Here is a 19,484-nt window from a genome sequence, read left to right on the forward strand (position 1 = left end):
TTATTCATCTCTCTCTCTCTTCCTCCCTCTCCCTCCCTCTCCCTTCCCCTCCCCCTCCCTCTCCTCCTCCCTCTCCTTCTATCTCTCTCTTTCCTTCTTTCTCTTATGAGAATTTTACTTTAGAATCCCCTAAAGAAAACTATTACCTTGAATTTTGTATTTTTCCAGTATTCTTTTCTTTATGATTACGTAGCCATGTACGAGTTCCTAAAACTTCGTTCAGTTTCCCTTAGTTTTGGCCTTTATATACATGGACTAATAGTGTATACAATCTTTGTTTTTAACCTAAGGGCAGCCAAGAGGATGATGCATTTTTCCTTTGTTGTAGATCCCTTTCTATAAGGAGTGTGGTAGTGATGGAATTTGCATCTCTGACCTGATCCTGGATGTCCAACAGCTACCAGCCCTTAGGTATGTTTGACTTCACATTTCTGTGCAAGATACAGGGATAGCGGGCACACTACACCTCTCCACTCAGAATAAAACTTTGAATTTCTTTTCTAAAGAAGAAATGCTCTGAATGTAGTTAAGACTGTGCAAAACCGAATTCCAGTTTCTGCCACTCCCCTAAGAGTAAAGCCCTGACAAATGGTAACTTCCTGGGTTTGCGGAGTTTCCTGCAGTGTAATCAGAAGCTACAAAGAATGCGATCCAGCAACATTTGCTTACTTGCCTGCTCCGGTTACTGTGAAGAAAATCTTTCGTTGTTAAGTAATCTTCGCTCAAATGCAAAGAATTTCTTCAATCAGTGAAGTTTTTGAATAGTGGGGCCGTTTTAACCTCAGCGGCTTTATCTTTCTCTCTTTCTTGTTTTCACAGAAATCAGCCCTTTATTGTCAGTAACCAAAACAAGAGGTTAACATTTTCAGTCACACTGAAAAACAGAGGGGAAAGCGCGTACAACACTGCAGTCCTGGCTGAGTTTTCTGAGAACTTGTTTTTTGCCTCTTTCTCCATGCCGGTACGTGATGACAACCCCGCCCCAAGGCACGCACACACCCTCACGCCCCGCCTCCCAAGCCAGCACAGCATTTCTCCCCTCCTTCCTCCCTGACAATCGTTGTCTCTGATACTCACCCTAAGTCCTCAAAGTCGTCTGAGGGGAAAATAAAATTAAAAAAAAAAAAAAAACAGCGTTGACCCCGAGCATGCTCAGTCCTACCACGTGGCTTCCAGTTAGTTAAGCCTCCAGAGAACTCAGCCTGGCTCTGAATCTAGAATCTAGGGCGGCTCTGATTCAGCGAGGGTCACTTTTTCCTTTACCCCAGGCCTTGGCCGCAGTAGCTCATAGCTTTTCCAGCCATCTGTGTGAGGAAGCTGCCTGTCCTGGTGCTAGACAGATGTGCACTTGCTCAGTGACACTGAGACCTTCAGCTTAGCCCTAGATTTGCAGATGCTGTTGCAGATGCTGCTGCCAGAATGACGCGTTCGCGTGAACCCATTCTATCAAGTTGACCTGATCACTAAACCAGTAATAAGCTTTACCGAAAGCCCTCTGCTCTCATGGCATGAAGAGAAAGAAAAAAAAAAAAAAAAAGCTATTTTCCAAGTGACTGTTGATTAAATGTTATTAAAAAAGTTTCTTCCTATTTCACGTTAATGTGAACTTTTATAGATTTAGAAATCTAAACTTAATATTGACCTCGTCTTTAAATGGCCTGCTCCCATAGCACCTCTTACATTAAAGACAAAATGAAGAAAGGAAAACTGGCAAAGTCTGTTTTTTTATAATTCAAACGCCACTGGGCAGTGGAGGTGGGCACTTTAATCCCCACACTCAGGAGACAGGAGCAGTGGATCTTTGAGGTCCAGGCCAGCCTGGTCTGTAGTGTGAGTTCTGACACAGTCAGGGCTACATAGAGAAACCCTGTCTCGAGAAAACAAACCGACAAAAAGAACAACAACAAAAATATCCCACAAGATATAAATAAATAAAATACAAACACCGACATGTATTTTTCTTCTTCTAAAATACGCATTTAAAAAATATTAAGGAGAAGGTACTACTAAAGATAAGGCTTCTGAATATTATATTAGAGGTATTTGTGCTCCTGAACTACAAAAGGTGATCTCTATTGTAGTGTACACTTTGCCAATCCTTTGGCTTCTTGAGTATATCTTTAGAGTTGGCAATACAAATGCATGCTAACCACTTGGATACCATAAGATATTCAAGTCTTTGAGAACAATAAACTATTTAAATAAAATAGCTAAGATGTCCTTGTACACTTTTAAGTGTGGGTATGCACACACATACACACATATATACACACACAGCGTACATACATACACATACACATATATACATGCACACATACACATATACCTCACATATATATGCATATATGCATCTCACACATATATATGCACATACACACACATATTCCCACACACCATACATATACACACCACAGATATATATGCACATACATATACACATACATACACATCACACACATACACACATACACACATATATGCACATACACACAATACATATACACAGCACACATATATGCACACTCCACATACATATGCCACACTTAATTGTTATTTCTTTGGTCCTGTTCAGGTCGATGGAACAGAAGTAACATGCCAGGTTGGTTCATCACAGAAATCTGTTACCTGTGACGTGGGATACCCTGCCTTAAAGAGTGAACAGCAGGTACAGTTTGCATCCTCCGGCCCATGCCCTCCACAGCTGAGAGCACTGTCTTCCCCAGACCTCATTTCACAGACATGACAAAGCAGCTACATACCCAGACAGGGTGTCCTCACAGAGGTTGCTGGGCTTAAATGGTTAGCAAAGGTAGCAGTTCCTCCAAGTACCTTTTTCCACGTGCACAAACAACATAGAATGTTCTTTTGTGTGGCTATGCTGACCAACATTGGTCAAAGCACTGTAAGTAAGTTTCAGTTCTGACAACGTAGCTCCATGGTGTGTGTTTCTGGGAGAAGTTAAGCTCTGTTCTCACATGAACACGCTAAAGCATGGTGGGGAGACCCGGTCTACAAATTCAGAATTCCACAGGAACGGGTCCATCTTGCTAGAGAACACTTCCCTGGCCTAGAGCATCACGGACTGATGGATTTTACTGTTGTGTGTAGGTGACTTTTACCATTAACTTCGACTTCAATCTTCAGAACCTCCAGAATCAGGCGGCCATCAATTTCCAAGCCTTCAGGTAAGACACAATTTAGTCATAAACTCACACGGTCAGTAGCTTTTATGAGATTTCTCTTCAAGTCATGTCTAATATTTGTTTTAACAGTGAGAGCCAAGAAACAAACAAAGCAGACAATTCGGTCAGCCTCATAGTTCCTCTCCTGTATGACGCTGAACTTCACTTAACCAGGTAGGAGAAGCCTGCTACTTGGGTGGGCGGCTTTTTACCCCTGACAGCATCTTGGTGCATAAGTCATCGAGCTCATGACTTCAGCCCTCTATTGAGTCTTAGATTAGGAGTTTATTTCCCACCAGTCAACTAGATTAGAAACATGCAGATAAACTGTTGCCTAGGAACACTTCGACCTTTGAGGTCTACAGTACCAGAATTGAAGAGGAAAGGTGTTTTTGTCCCCTGTTACATGTCAACACCCCCGAAAGGTGGTGCGATGCCTCTGTCAACAAACAAACAAACAACAACAAAACCTCCTCTATCCTTACACACCGAATCATATTCTTGGGGGCCTTGACAATTGCCACCATTTCTCACTGCCCTGTTCATAATATGCATCCTGGATGTCAAGCAATATGCCTGTTCTTGGGCATGGAAGTCCCCAGCACCATACCTTAGACACTGAAAGAGCGTGACAAATATAAAATGGAGTCATGGGCCAAGTAAGCTAATACGGAAACTGCACTACGTCTAGCTCCTTAATGGAAAACCCCAGACATGACTGAATGATGGTTTTCTTCCAACCAGGAAGAAATGAGGGATTTTTCCAAAGGCAGCCATCCATGAGGAAGGGCTTTCTTCCTTTTCCTTATCTTCCAAACACAGGTCAGCCTGAGGACAGCGGTTAAAGTGTAACGACTAGACACCAATTAGCTTCAGTTGTCTCAAGGAGCAGGTGTCTTGGGAAATGGGTAACATACAAATCCTATAGGTGCTATAGGCAAATCCTATCTAAGTTCACTCTGCGAACTAAGGCCACTTCCTCCTGTATACCAAAGACCCCTAGAAAGCACAATACCGATTTCCCAATAAATCTAGGAGCAGCTACATTCTCTGACTCGTGCCTTGCCCATCCAGCCCAGGAAAGCATGAAGCATACATCTCAGGCAATAAATCCCAAAACAAAATTGAAAAGGACTGTGTGGATCCTGTTCTAAGCTTGAGACATAGGAGCAAAGGTAAAAACAACACATTTGTATCAAGTGAGTCACAAAGGCATAAGTCAGAACAAAATGTGGCCCATGCTATCCAGCCCTCAGAAGTGTGTCAGTAGCTATGGTTTAAAAAAAAAAAAGTCTTGTTGCTAAAAAAAAAAAAAAAAAAAAAAAAGCAATTGATAACAAAGCCACCTTGGTGTGAGTCACCATTTCACTTGACCTTTTCCTCCCAATGTATTCGATTCTGCATTCTCTTAAACACGTTTGGTAGAACGTGTTTTCACCTATGTTAGCATGAAATAAAGGATTCAAATAAGACTTTACTTTTATTGGCATCTTAGCTATGTATGTTTGTGATTGCAAGTTTATTCTAATGTACTCTAGTACTAGAATCTATAGTATGTGCTTAAAAGGTTAAGGTAGATATTCAAAATTTTCATGGTGGAGAATTTTAAATGAGTGATTTGATCCTACACCCAAATGATTTCCTACAAGCTTCTCTCTCTCTTTTTTTTTTAAAAGCATTACATATGTATATTTGTAAAATGCAAACATTACAGTAAGACTCAAAATGAAAAATGAGATTAGCATTGTCTACGCCCTTGGTGACAGCCCCCACAAATGCTTAACAAGGCTATTTTAGACTCTTTCATAGAAGCAGTTCATTCATCTACAAGGTTATCTACGTACACACACATTCTCATTTTACTCACTCAAAGGGAATGCTAAAACACTCTTTCTTATCTTTATGTGATTTTCATATCAGGATATACATATCTAATTTATTCCATTTCTGGCGAGGCATAATTCAATACTCACTTCAGTATTAATTACATATTTGGTTGTTTATACTTCTGTTTGTGTAACCATCAAAACCAATATTGTAACAAAAAAAAAGGCTTTAATATTTTATAAACTTCTGAGGAAAGTACTACCCTTAGCAGCTACTGTAATACTGCATAAATTCCTTTATAGTCTGTGCATATAATAAATACAAGTAGAATTATTTTGAACAGGACCCTCTTCAATTTAGATCACTACTACTGTAACCCATAAGGAATGCACGGAAAACTTTCATAAAGTAGCAAAGTGTCAGATCGACTTAAAATACAAAAAAGACAGACCACATCCATCAATTTAGGGGCTGGCTCTGTTTAGGGGCTTACATAAACATCTGGAAAGCAAAGAGAATATCATAGCTGGGTTTTCTGTTTTAAACCCTAGTCCGTTTTCCCATTTTCCATACAAGGCTGACACATCACTATTTCCTCCTATAGGCAACAAAACCTTGACAAATACCCACATATATTCAACTCTTATGTGACAGGTTTTCCTTCTGAAAATCTGGAAGAACATTCTTTAAAAAGGGAGAGGGATGGGGCAGTCAAAGAGATGCAGGAGGGAGAGAGGGAGAGAAGGGGGTGCCCAGAAGATAAAAAAACATTGTCTCAGAAAATGTCTAGTCCATTCTTTTAGGAAATGAATGGAACATTCTATAATTTAGATAAACTATAGCTGTCCCCTGGGAATATATGGAAGGAAATGCACAGTGCTTTTCAGAATCCTACTCTGGCTTCACGCTCCACACAGTGCAAGTCTCCTGGGGAATCCTCTGGCCTGGGCATTTCTGTGCTTGCAGGCATTGTGAGGGACCCTAAACTGTGTGGTCAATCACAATGAAAGTTTTGGATTTTAAGACTGGTCCTGCAACAATGGAAACAAATTTGATCAACCCTTAACTTACTGCCAACTATTAGAGTTGTGGTCAAAAATGAGAGAAAGATTAATAAAATCAAGTCATGCCCCGTTTGAAAGGCATTTAGTCATGCACACTGCAGGAGCTAGTAGCACTCTTTCCACTACAGTTACAAGTGAAAAATCTGGGCTCGCAAATCCAATCCAACCACCAAAGATGGAGTTCCTACCTTTCCAACCCAGAAGCCGGTGTAACAGCAGCCTGGAGACTAACACAACAGTCAGTTCTAAGATGATACTGTTATGCCTACATTAGAAACTTGGCTACTGATAAACATAGACTTTCCTCAGAAAGACAGTGAAGGGGTATGATTTGAAAGGAAGGAGTTTTAAGCAATTTTAATATTTTTTCAAAACCTTTGTGTTGAGTCTTTATTCAGTCACTTTTGTGTTATGATAGTACTAATTAATAATTCTACACATTTATGGGGCTCGAGGCATGTGTGGTGTGTACCATTCATATTGGGGATAGGTAGCACTGTGATTTCTAGCCCCTCAGACACCAGTCAAGCAGAAAGATTCTCATAGTCTCTCATGTGGAATCTTAAAACGCTGGTGTGAAGGTGGAACGCTCCTTTGGTGTTTTATAGTAAAAGTGAGCTGTTTTGGGGGATAATCCAAGCTAGAAGACACTTCAGTAAAATCAATAGGATGATTCAAGAGAAACTGAAACACCAAAATAATCGGCTTCACTGCTGTCCCCCAACAGATCCACCAACATAAACTTTTACGAAATCTCTTCGGATGAGAATGCTCCTTCTGTCATAAACAGTGTTGAAGATATTGGTCCTGAATTCATCTTCTCTCTCAAGGTTGGTAAGCTTGTCATAAAGGACGGCAAACCAGGAAGAGGAAGAAAGAGAGAGTCTAGGCTGAGGAAGGAGTAAAACAAGGTTACAAGGCGCCAGTGATGTCAGTCTTGAGTGGTGTGCAGTGACTCCGGGAGAGCTTGTTGACAGGCATGCATGGCTGGGCCTCACCCCCGAGGGCGTGTCTGACTCAGAAGGTCTGCAGCAAGCCTGGAAGTGAGATTCTGAGGAGCCCACACAATGCTACAGATGCTGCTGCACAGGCAATGCTGCGGATGTTGCTGGCTTGGGTGTCAGACTCTGAGGACTCTGAGGTAGATGACAGATAAGTTGAGGGATCTGTGTTCAGTTGTGTGTCCTAGGTAAGGGGAAATGATATATTTTCAAAGCAAAAACTCATGATTACCCAACAAGGCATCTCTAGAACGGTCTTATTGTGGAGGAGTGTCTGTGACACTGCTTCATGCTCAGAGACTGGTCCTGTTTTTAAAGTTCTTCAATATGGCACAGATACATATGACTTATGTACGGTCATGCTAAGTAGAACATAAAATGCTCTGAGTGGATCCAATATAACATAACTGTCAGTATAAGTAAGTAACTGTTAATCTAAAGATTGGGATCCATTATTTAGAGAAATTCACAGAAACACACTGGAATCCCAGAATTTGGGAAGCTGAGGTGAGATTGCGTATGTTTAAATCCAGTCCGGGCCACAGAATATCACTAAGAAAGAGAGAGAGAGAAATTAAGAAGAGCTAATTTAGAAAAAGATGCTATAGAACCTTTGGAATGTAACCAGAAACCCACCCGCCTTTCTGAGTCAATAACCATTCTGTCTGCATTTCCGCTAGTCCCCGAACATCTTCAGCTCTGAAGTCTAGTTTCATGTCTTGAATGAGAAAAGAATCTTGATTTGTTATCCAGATTTTTGTGTTTCGGAAAGTGAGGAAGTCCACCACATTGCTTTAAAAGATTTCCAATCAATCCACCGTAGAAGAAAAACAACAGTATTAAGTGTGTAAGCGTGAGGCATTGTATCGAGTGTTTTCCACACTACCAACCTAATTCCCACCGATGGGAACAAATAGTATGAGAGCGTGTCGTGGCCACTGAATTGTCGATGGTCTTCAATCTTCAGGTGAAAAACTGATCTTTAGGGAGGTTCAGTTCCCTGCCCAAGCCGCACTGCTATTCTCCATCCCCCTCATCATGGATAGCACCGATAGCATCATGGCTGGTTTTTCTGACAGCCTTTGTGCCTCATGTTATTTTCTACACAGATAACAGCGGGAAGTGCTCCGGTGAGCATGGCATCAGTAACCATCCACATTCCTCAGTACACCAAGGAAAAGAACCCACTCCTGTATCTGACCGGGATACAAACAGACCAGGTAAGGACAATACAAACTGGCCACACAGACAGAAACGACCCAAGACTTACAGGTGATTGTGTCTGCACCTGAAAGTTAAAAAAAAAAAACAATAGAGACCACCTATGCAACCCCGATCCCAACGAACTGGCATCAAACTTCAGATGTCTTAAGAAAACCAACAACTTGCTTTAAGTAGTCAGAGGTGGTTGAAATCGTTCTACAATCTGTTTTAGGTAGGAGGTGATTTGATTTGGTCAGCGTCCTGCTAGGAGACAAAACTGAGAAGTGAGAGACTCAGGCTACTGTGGACACATAGTAGGTCTAGAGAGCTGCAATTTCAGCCTTTCAGACTTTCAGCCAGTAATGCTCAGTCCTAGTTATTCATTTAAGTCACCCCGATTACTTTTTAAAGAGAAACATCAAGACAATGAAACCCGAATCTGAATATAAAGCACTAGTCTTTCTCTTTGCAAGCTACAGGGTTTCTTCCATGCAGCCTGGGCTAAGAGATAGTGCCTGTCATAGTCAAACCTCCTATCATTGGCTGAGAGATAGTGCCTGTCATAGTCAAACCTCCTATCATTGGCTGAGAGATAGTGCCTGTCATAGTCAAACCTCCTATCATTGGCTGAGAGATAGTGCCTGTCATAGTCAAACCTCCTATCATTGGCTCACCTTTAGCTATGCCCCTAGCTGGTCTTACAGTGGTGTTGTTTCTGCAATGTGCATAGTGAGACTTAAAGGAAATAAAGTCCTAAACTGTTCCAAGAAACAAGAATACTAAATCATGATGTTTTTACCTTCTGTCTGTCCATCTGTCTATTTTTACTACAAATTGATCTAATGTCATACCAGCAAAGGATTAGTTCATTTTGCATTGCTACACTAAACTGCCTTAGGCTAGGTAAACTTTACAGATAAAGAGATTTATTTAACCCCTAGTTCCCGAGGTTCAGAGATACAGTGCCAGCATCACTTCAGCTCTAGTGAGTGTCTCGTGGTAGCTGATATAAGAGTGAAAGGGGAAAATGGAAATACATTGCCAAGTAGGAAACTGAAGTGATTTCTGCACTCCTTTTTTGGAGACAACCTTCCAATCAATTGGCCTATAGATGTTCTACTTGGACCCAACTCTTAAAGGTCTCATAGTCTCTCCACACTACCACCTTGGGGACCCCATGTTTTCTTTGTATTCCTTTCTCGTATATTACACCCCAACTGCAGTTTCCCCTCCTTGCCTCTCCACCTCCCATCTCCACACTCCCCCAGATCCATGCTCCCTATCAGCCTCCCCTCAGAAAAGAGCAGACCTCTCAATGACGTCAATTAAGCATGGCATAACAAGTAGGAAGAGAAGGGTCTCAGAAATAGACAGAGTCAGGAACAGCCTCTGCTCCCACTATTAGAATTCCCATATCTACTCAACTATAACATATTTGCAGAGGACCTAGATCAGACCACTATAGGCTCTCTGATCTCTGCATCTCCCATGAGTCCCTGACAGTTGATTCTGTGGACCATATTCTTGTGATGTCCCTGACCCCTCTAATTCCTCCAATCCTTTCTCCGTGTCCTGAGCAGGAGTCCCAGAGTTCTTTAACATTTGTTCATGGTACTCTGTATCTGTTCCCATCAGCTGTAGATGAAGACTCTCTGGTATCTTTGACGATGATTTTGCTAGGCTCTGGGGGGTCGGGAGGGCTACCCTTTTAATGTGTGAACTATGAGGTACAAACCACATTGAAATCATGATAGGCTGTGAGAAACTGGCCTGCCTTATCAGGCCACATCAGCTCACTGCAATAGTTGAGTCTTCACAGAAGAACAAAAGATTTGGCCACTAGGCCCCTGAGAAAGGAGCCTAAGGGCCCCTCCCTCACCCCACATGTCAGCAGGATTTCCTGGCAGACTGAAAAGCCTGACAACAACCACTTTGCTTTCCAACTCTGATGTGTTCTTCTCTCTAGGCTGGCGACATCAGCTGCAGAGCAGAAATTAATCCACTAAACTTACCACACATGGCCTCACCCATATCTTTCAAGAGTGAAAACTTCCGGCATATGAAAAAATTGGTGAGGAGAGGCCAATGTTTCACCAAGTTTGCCTTCAGTGATCTGGTGTTTGTTGGAATTGTGGCTTTTGCTTTAGCCCAGTAGCCAACACTCTAGAGCAGGCCTTCTCATCCTGTGGGTTGCAACCCATTTGGGGGTCAAATTACCCAGTCATGGGGGTCGCTTAAGACCATCAGAAATATCAAGTATTTACATTATGATTCATAACAGTAAGAAAATGACAGTTATGAAGTAACAACAAAAAATAATTTTAGATTTGGGGTCACCACAGCATGAGGAACTGTACGAAAGGGCCGCAGCATTAGGAAGGGCGAGAATATATTCCTTTCTCATATATTACACCCCAACTGAAGTTTCCCCTCCTTGCCTCCTCCCATAGAGTGAGTGTTCTTTTGGCTTCAATGGCGAGTATGACTTGGGAAGCAGCAAATATGTTGTCATGTTTAGGTCGACAGTTAACAACATTAACAGGACATGTGTGGTGTAACACGGAGGTGAAATGGGGCCTAGAGAAAGCAGAGAGTGCAGAAGGGTCAGGGGACAGTGAGCAGAGCAGAACCAATGCTTGCTCTGCTAACCTTTAAAACGGAACTCCCGTGTGCTTACTGTCCTGTTCCCCAATCTCTGGGGAAGAGTTAGTGTAGCATAGTTCTTGGCAAAGACTCAGTCACTGGGTAAATAACAATAAAGTCTAAGGAAGTTCTCCCCATCCCTATATGTGGTGTGAAGTGTGTGTGTGTGTGTGTGTGTGTGTGTGTGTGTGTGTGGAGGGTGACCTGTCAATTCTCTTTACATTCTGAAACACAATACCAAAACCTCTTTAAAAAGAGTTATAAGTACTAATACAATAGTGGTTCCCAACCTGTAAGTCGTGACCCCTTTGAGCCTGAATGACCCTTTCATGGGAATAACCTAAGACCATTGCAGAACACAGATATTTCCATTATGATTCAAGTAGAAGCAAGTTAGTTACAAAGTAGTTATAAAATGATTTTATGGTTTGGGGTCAGCACAACATGAGGAACTGAGTTAAAGGGTCGAAGCCTTAGGAAGTGTGCAAACCCCTGTAACAGAGCCTGACAGTCTGTTTCCAGGGCTCCTTCCTAGCACTGTAATTTAGCTTATCTTTTTCTGAAGTCTTAGCATTCGTAACACCTGTTCTCTTCCTTCCCTCTCTCCGTCCCCCTCCCCTCTCTCCTTCCCCCCTCACCTCTCTCCTGTTGACTCACACCTGAAAGGACTGCAAAACCACTTCCTGCAGTAACGTCTCCTGCTGGCTGAAAGACCTTCACATGAAAGCGGAGTACTTTATCAATGTGACTACCAGGGTTTGGAACAGGACCTTTGCTGCAGTAAGTACAAGCCAGCTAGTAAGCTCACACACCTTTCTAATGCTCACCCTTCCTGGCTTTGGCTCAGAATCATCTGGAGAGCTCATCCAGAGGTCTGTCTCTTAGCTGGCACTCCACTCATGTCATCTCCATGAATAGTGCCGAAGATGCCTTTGCTGTCCCTGCCACAAACAACATCTTCTTGGTCTCCCTCCCAATATCCCCGCAGTTCTATATTTGCAGTCACAGTTGAATCAAGATGGGCATGCCCCTGTCTCTGTCCTTGGGTTCTCAGCTAAGTGCGTTATTGATCTTCAACCATGCAGAAGACAACTCCAGCAGGAAGGTCTTTCTCCCTCTGTGAAGACAGGCAGGCACTCTGCTTTCCTGGTTTAGCTTGAATTTGATGAGTAAGTCTAGAGACTGTGCAGCTCTTAGGCTGCTTCAATCTCATTGAAAAAAGAAAGTACCAAAACGATTAGTGTTGTTTCTCTGGACAGCAGGCATGAGTCTACCATAGCACTATTGAGTAGGGTTTGAGATTGGGGAGTTTAGTCTGGCAGGAATAATGTAAATACAGGCAACATAAGAAGGGGCGGGCCTCAGCCTCCGGATCCTGGCTGCCTGAATGACTAGCTACTCCTTCCTCAGATGCCGGCTCCGATTGCTGACAAATTTCTTAGTCTGAATCTCCCGGGCTCTGTGTGGCTCTTGGTGGATCTTTTTTAAAGTATTCTCTTCCTTTGATTTTCACTATTTTACAAGCAGTAATGTTCCCCATTCTCTGTGTTGATTAGAGAGTGCCCTCCTAACTGCGTCCTGGAGTCATAACACAGTGAGATTGAGGAAAGATATAATATGAAAATAGACAGTTTAGGGAAAGATTACAGAACTGGGGAGTTGGGGAGATGGGGGCATTGGGGTTCCTTTTGGAAATCTTCTCTTCTTTTGTTTGCTTGTCAATTGCATTGGCTCTGAAGCCTCTGGGACAGTTCTGTGTCCTAAGATGTGACACATGGTGTTGGACCCGGCCCCCTCAGCCGCTGCAGCTCAGTGCTCAGCCTTACCAATTGGTTCCTGGCTCCTTAGATCTGAAGAACAAGCACTTTCATTACGAACTTTGCCAAGTGGGAAGGAAAACTGACTTTTGCACATCAAAATCTCATCACTCCAGCTCTGCGAAAAGTATTTGGGCTTTCTGGAGTTTTCTTGAAGCTACCTCCACTTTCACCATCGGGCTTTGTGGAAGCGCCCTCAGAGCCGAGTTCTTAAGCAGTGGAGAACTCATCCTTCCCACAATAGTTATAGTTGGTAAACAAAGAAAGCACTGCTCCAAGTTACTGGGTGTCAAGCCCAGAACATCTCCCCACTCTCTGAGAAGCATTACTTTTGTCTATTTTAACAGCAGAGTAGACGGCGATAATCCCGTCTGAGATGCGGGTCTCGTTTGCAGCGTGGGCCTCGCTACGGGGCACCTTCTGTTACTCCTTTCTGTGATGCAGTGCGCGTCAGCCTAGCGCTGATCACATACTGACTGCTCAGGCTTCCCAGTAGCACCGGCTGCCTTTAGCATGGAAAACCTCGGTGGATGCTAGCAAGTGTGCTACTTTGTTCTCCTGACTCTGCGAAATATGCCTTCTACTAGTTAGCATTGTCGGACATTGGGTATGTGTAAGGCCAGCCAGCTCTGTGTGGGCAGCCTTATTAGCTTTGGAAGTACAATTATTTCATCACACAGTCTACTGGGGATACAGCCTAGCACAATAACATGACTGCCACCACTTTCCATTTAAATCTCTACCATCATAAAAACTTTTACAAAAATATATTAATTTATGTGTGCTGCTTGCATGAATTTCTATGTAGGTAATACATGCATATAGGTACCTTTGGCGGTCAGGAAAGAGAACTGGGTTTTCTAGAATTTGAGGTGCAGGTGGGAATGTGGCTGAGGTCCTCTGCAAGAGCCCTAAGAACTCTACCCCGCTGAGCCATCTCTCCAAACACACAGCTTGTGTAAATATTCTTAATGTCTCACCTCTAATAATGTTTAAAAGATCAGCGCTTAGAGTAACGGATGACCCAATCTTCCTTCTTGAGAAAATTAAGAAGAACCAGAGCCTGGGCCAGCAGAAGGGAAACAAATCGCTCACTCTTTGGAAATATATTCTCTCTAGCTGGCTCCTGTGCATAGTCTGCAAATTACTTCATGAAGATGTTGTACCCTAGTAACCAGAACGACGGAGTCCTAATAGCCAGAGCATATGGGTGGCTCTAAAATCCGAGTGCTGGATTCTGTTTCACATAATTATGATGCCCACAATTTGTGTTGTATAGCAAATGCCAACAGCAAGGCATTTGCACGAACCATGTTCACATTGAGCAGACTCATTGTCTGTAGAGACATTGATGGTGACATGTAAACTTACTTTATATTCTTACTCATAGTACCAGCAAACATATATGTCCTTCTTCTACATTTTCCACACAGACAGTACCATCTGATAAAGACACAGATTAGGACATGTGGAATCATTCCTAATGTGATATAACACGTCAGAAGGTTCAAGGTTTCTGCTGCCAACATGTATTGTCAAGTTCAGGGATGGTCTTAGATAGAGTGATAGTTTATGCATGTGCACCCAAGAGGAAACTCAAAGGCTGCTTCTCCATTTTTTATGTGTCTTGATCAGATCTAGATAGAAGAGTGTTATGTGCAGTTTTCTTTGATGTAGAAGCTTCATTAATTTAAGAAAAAAGTCTTGGTGACCAGCTTTTCCATTTAAAAACAGGTCTTTTAAGCCTTCAGTTTGAATCCTTTTCAAATTTGGAAACTGTAAGGAGGTGTGGTGTCACCCTAGAGGTGGTTGAATTCACAGAGACAGTCTCCAATCGCTGCATATTTCAAAGGCTGCCCAGCAACTTCTGATGGGTCCGTGCAGCGAGTTCGAGCATGCAGGAGGCTAAGTCTTCAGGCCTGGGTTTTCTTCTTGTGATTTTCCATCAGGAACTAAATAATCTTAAACAGGCCAGGTTTCTGTGCTTATTGCTGCGAGGGTACAATGATGTTATTCTGTATTCCAGTCAACTTTCCAGACTGTGCAGCTGACAGCAGCAGCCGAGATCGATACGCATAACCCTCAGATCTTCGTGATTGAGGAAAATACTGTCACGGTGAGTGTGCTGCGTCCCTCCCTGTGACAGACATTCTATTATACGAATCATGGACAGTCATTCTTCTCATCTGCGTGCATGTAGAAAGCGCTTAACACAATGCTCAAGGTCTGGGCTTTCTTAGGTTGAGATCTGGCAATGGTGTCTGACACTCAGAAAGTCCAGACACACTTGCCTTCCTCCCAGCCTCTCATGTTGCAAAGGTGGCTTTCTCTAAGTAAGGATCCCCACAAAAAGGAACAATCAGAGGGCCTCTCTTGTATTTGGATACCATGGTGATATTTCATGCCTAAAGCAGAATTACCCCCTCTTCCCATACTGTGAGAAACCATCAGAACCTCAATCATAAGCCCTATGTTATCTTGACTAAAATCCTGAATTGGATCCCAAACACTGTAAACTATATGTAAATAAGGCATGTTTAAAACTTTTCAAAAAGTATCCCTCATTAGCCAGACAGCAACATGTCCATTCGCTGCCTTGCATTCTAGAGGACTACAAATGTACCCTTCATTTAAAGGGGGGCACTATGGAGAAGTGTCCCTTTACAGAAGACAAAGGCCCTCTGTTCCATAGGCTGGCACAGGCAGCCTTCCTTAGCAGTGAGCCTCGGGTTAGCATGAGCCATTTTTAGATACAACAGGATTTCCATACCCAGCTAATCTGCTGGCAGAGCCCTGAGCATTTTCCTCCCAAGGCTTTTGTTTAAGAACTGGAAGCCAGTTCATGAATCTGCCCCCAAGGCCAGCTGGACAGTTGGCCTCTGTCCAGTTCTCCATCCTACAGAATGGTTAGAAAGCCAAGGGCCCCATGAACTCTAAGTTCACAACACTGCTGTCCAACTCTTGCCCCAGGAAAAATGATCCACACAATAGCGGCTGCTTTTCTGCCTCTGGTTTGGGAACCTTGGCAAAAGCCTACACCCTCTCTGCAGAGGCTGGGCATGGAAAGCCAGAAATGGAGACAAAGAAAGTGCAGACTCTAAGCTGGAACTGCTGTGAACCCAGCGATGAGAAAAAGCAATATACCTGCTTCAAAGCCCCGTTTAGGAAAATGCAGCATTCAAGTGATAGGTGAACTCTGCTAAAGCCTTTCTTTCGTGAAAAGCAGCCCTTGAACATACTCATTGAAAATCCAAAGTTTTATTTTGATGAATCAGATTTTTCTTTTCTTGGTTTTTCTATGGGCAATGCTAATTAGTACCAGAGGCTGATCTCTACGTGTGTCTGTGAAATTATTCTGTAATCCAAACAATAATTTGGATAACCTTCTGAGGAATACTTGGAATCCAAATCATACATTGGCACGTCCTTATATGAAGATATCCAGGCCTCCTTCGAAATCTGATACATGAAGTATTGTGCTCAAGGGTACAGGGAAAACCAAGAGCTAGATTCGTGAGCTCAGAAATATGGCCTTGGGACCATGCTACTACAGAGCAGTGAACTGTATGAATTTATAGTAATTTCATTCAGAACATTTAAGCTTTGCAAATACAAGCAAGGAGAAACACAGTCCCTGAGGGTGGCTCTTTATTTTCTCCACGGCTCATTAAAAAGCAGTTCTTTTGTCATTGAAGTTTAACATACTATCAAGTAAATAGATTAACTAATGTCCCCTTTTGCTCTGTAATCCCTCAAGACTATATTGTGAAGATCCTTTTCTCAACTAAGGAAAAGAATGTGAAATATCACTGTTCAAGTCCCTGGGGCTGCCACTGTATGCCACTGCCACAAAGATCACCAAGGGACATGGGCATAGAGTCATAAGTATGCTCAGGGACAAGGAGGCCACTACAAAGGCCAACCCCGAGATGTCCACTCTACTTTTCCAGAGTCTTATATCAAACTTGAATGAGACTGGAATCAGTATTTTAAAAGCTGATGCAATGTGATCGAGTGAGAGGAGGAAGGGTTGGAAGGGTCTGTGCTTTGCCCCATTCCTAGGGTGCTTTCTTTGGTCACAGAAATGTGTACCAGAAACTGGGGGCGTGGGGGGCTACTTTAAACAAAGCATCTGTTCAGCTCAGCATAGCCCTAAGACACTAATGTGCTTACCTGAGTTTTCAGGTGGTCTCTCAATGTGTGCTGTGTGGTGCTTGAGGAGTGAATGCCATCAGGACAATTACCACCCGACAGTTGTGGATCGTATTCATAAATTACTGAGTTGCACTGGGCCACTTTGCTTCTCTGATGAATGGACAACTCAGTTTGGAGCATGTGTTCATTTGTAGATTCCCCTCATGATAATGAAACCCACCGAGAAAGCAGAAGTACCCACAGGAGTTATCATAGGAAGCATAATTGCTGGAATCCTTTTGCTGTTGGCTATGGTTGCAGGCTTGTGGAAGGTAAGTAAACTTCATGACTAATGTGTGACATCCCCAAAAGCTCCTGTTCTGAATTCCTTACAAAATATCAACCCAAATATGGCATAGTATCTGTCTTAGTTAGGGTTTTACTGCTGTGAGCAGATACCATGACCAAAGCATGTCCTTATAAAGGACAACATATATTTGGGGCTGGCTTACAGGTTCAGAGGTTCAGTCTGTTATCATCAAGGTGGGAACACGGCAGCATCCGGGCAGGCATGGTGCAGGAGATGCTGAGAGTTCTACATCTTCATCTGAAGGCTGCTAGTGAGTGGAAGGCTGACTTCCAGGGAGCTAGGATGAGGGTCTTAAAGCCCACGCCCACAGTGACTTACCTACTCAAGGTCACACCTACTCCAACAAGGCCACACCTTCTAATAGTGCCATTCCCTTGGCCAAGCATATACACACCATCACAGTTCGTCTTACCATTGAGAAAAGAGACACAAGATCACATGTACTTTCTTACTCAAGTCTTTGAAAACCAGTAAGGTTTTTTCCAGCACCCTGAACATCTTGTTCAGCTGCAAATAAACAGAATGACAGAAACTCAATTTCACACAAAATGAAACCTAACTCTTTGGACATAATGTTCACCAACACGTGGGTGTGAAGACATTTGTCAGGACCTGTGCATGTCCCCCAAATCTGCAGGTACTTCAGCTGGGCTGCAGGGGAGTGGGCAGCAAATCAGGTCAAAGGCACCTGCTGAACAAGTCATGGTGGAAATGCCATTCCTTTAATTGTTGGTATTTCTCGGACACAGTGTCCTGTGGATACACACATCTGTCATGTAGCGATCAGATTGAGGTAACTGTAGTTACAGGTCTGTCATGTAATGATCAGATTGAGATAACTGTAGTTATAGGTTGGTAACAGGTTATGTCATCATCTTACAGCTCGGCTTCTTCAAAAGACAATATAAAAAAATGGGCCAAAATCCAGATGAGACGGATGAGACCACAGAACTCAACAGCTAAACCATCGGCAGGCACCACTGTGTGGGGGCTATCGGCATCCTGGAGAGAGTTCGCTGGTGTAATGAATGGATTTCTTTTAAATCCACTTTTAAATAATTTAATAGGTAAACTAGCCCGATCATTTTAAAGTATCTGCTGGTCAGTTGGAGATGACAAAATTGTGGGTGGTGGTTAGGGTTAGAAAGGCCAAAGGCATCACATAGGAAGGAAAAAGGTTATCTTTAGACTGGCTACTCCAGTGTTTACCTTTCATCAGGAAGACGGGATGCTTCTAGGCATGACAAACCTTCAAAAAGATTGAAATGTTTTTCAGATTTGGGAGTGAGAAAGTGCATGGGAATGCTCTTTTTAATTTGATTAACAGTAACAGTGAAAGTGGAAAGTACCTGGTGTGTATATTATACATAATATATGTTATATATTATCCATATAGCATATATATTATACATATACAATTGACATAAATCATATAGTAGATCATATGTTTATATGTATATATGTGTATGTATAAATGAGTACTTTCTACAGACATAACTATATTAATATTATAATGAATATGAACGTTTGTTGACAAGAGCGAAAACCAGCATAGATTGTTTTTCAATTTATGCTGCTCATCAAAGGATGCCACAGAGGATATTTTTAAGTGGTAATCTTATTTATTAACTAAGTTAAAAAATAAAGTCCTGCTATTGCAGGACAGTAATATCAGCTACTACTCAGGAAGCTGAGACAGGACTTAGAGTCTGAGGTCTCCCTGAGCAGCCTCTTTTTAAAAAGCAGGTAGAACATATGCTTTCTTTCAGCCCTTTTATGCCTCTTCTGAGTCCTATCTTACTATGAACATGCTTGAAATGCTTGAATAACCAAGAGAAACACACACACACACACACACACACACACACACACACACACACACACACACAGAGATAAATATACCACCTACTAAAGAAACCTCTACAAACATTAAGCTGGGGTAGGTTTAAAAACCAAGGCACCAAAATTGACTTGTAACCTATAGCAAATTTATAGTATAACTGTCTGCTGTGGGCCATCCTTGCCTAAGGGCGGGGGGGGGTGTTCTTTCTTTTTAGGAATCACAAGAATTCTCTTTTAATTGATTAGATATCCAGGAGAGACCTAGTGTATCTTTTGCAAGCTGCCTCCCTAGCCACTCCCCTTTCCTGCTGCCTTTATGACAAAAGCCCGTGGCCTGCCTTTCTCTTCAGCCATTACCTCCTTTCCTTTCCCCACCATTCACATCTCCTACAGCATGAATA

The 19,484-nt window shown here is 42.6% G+C and overlaps 1 protein-coding gene across 1 annotated transcript in view; it reads left to right on the forward strand.

The window, feature by feature from the left end:
- Positions 1-18,671, forward strand: part of Itga2 (integrin subunit alpha 2) — an 87,113-nt gene extending 68,442 nt beyond the window's left edge. Inside the window, exons 19-30 of the mRNA XM_032898865.1 lie at positions 329-411; positions 820-961; positions 2,573-2,665; positions 3,109-3,185; positions 3,273-3,356; positions 6,801-6,903; positions 8,184-8,294; positions 10,244-10,348; positions 11,587-11,700; positions 14,764-14,853; positions 17,087-17,203; positions 18,124-18,671. Of these exons, the coding sequence (XP_032754756.1) occupies positions 329-411; positions 820-961; positions 2,573-2,665; positions 3,109-3,185; positions 3,273-3,356; positions 6,801-6,903; positions 8,184-8,294; positions 10,244-10,348; positions 11,587-11,700; positions 14,764-14,853; positions 17,087-17,203; positions 18,124-18,204 (1,200 nt within the window). The 3' untranslated portion in view covers positions 18,205-18,671. The remainder of the gene's footprint in view (positions 1-328; positions 412-819; positions 962-2,572; positions 2,666-3,108; positions 3,186-3,272; positions 3,357-6,800; positions 6,904-8,183; positions 8,295-10,243; positions 10,349-11,586; positions 11,701-14,763; positions 14,854-17,086; positions 17,204-18,123) is intronic.
- Positions 18,672-19,484: the final 813 nt, after the last annotated feature.

This window comes from Rattus rattus, chromosome 3, assembly GCF_011064425.1.
Source record: "Rattus rattus isolate New Zealand chromosome 3, Rrattus_CSIRO_v1, whole genome shotgun sequence".
Lineage (NCBI taxonomy): Eukaryota > Metazoa > Chordata > Mammalia > Rodentia > Muridae > Rattus > Rattus rattus.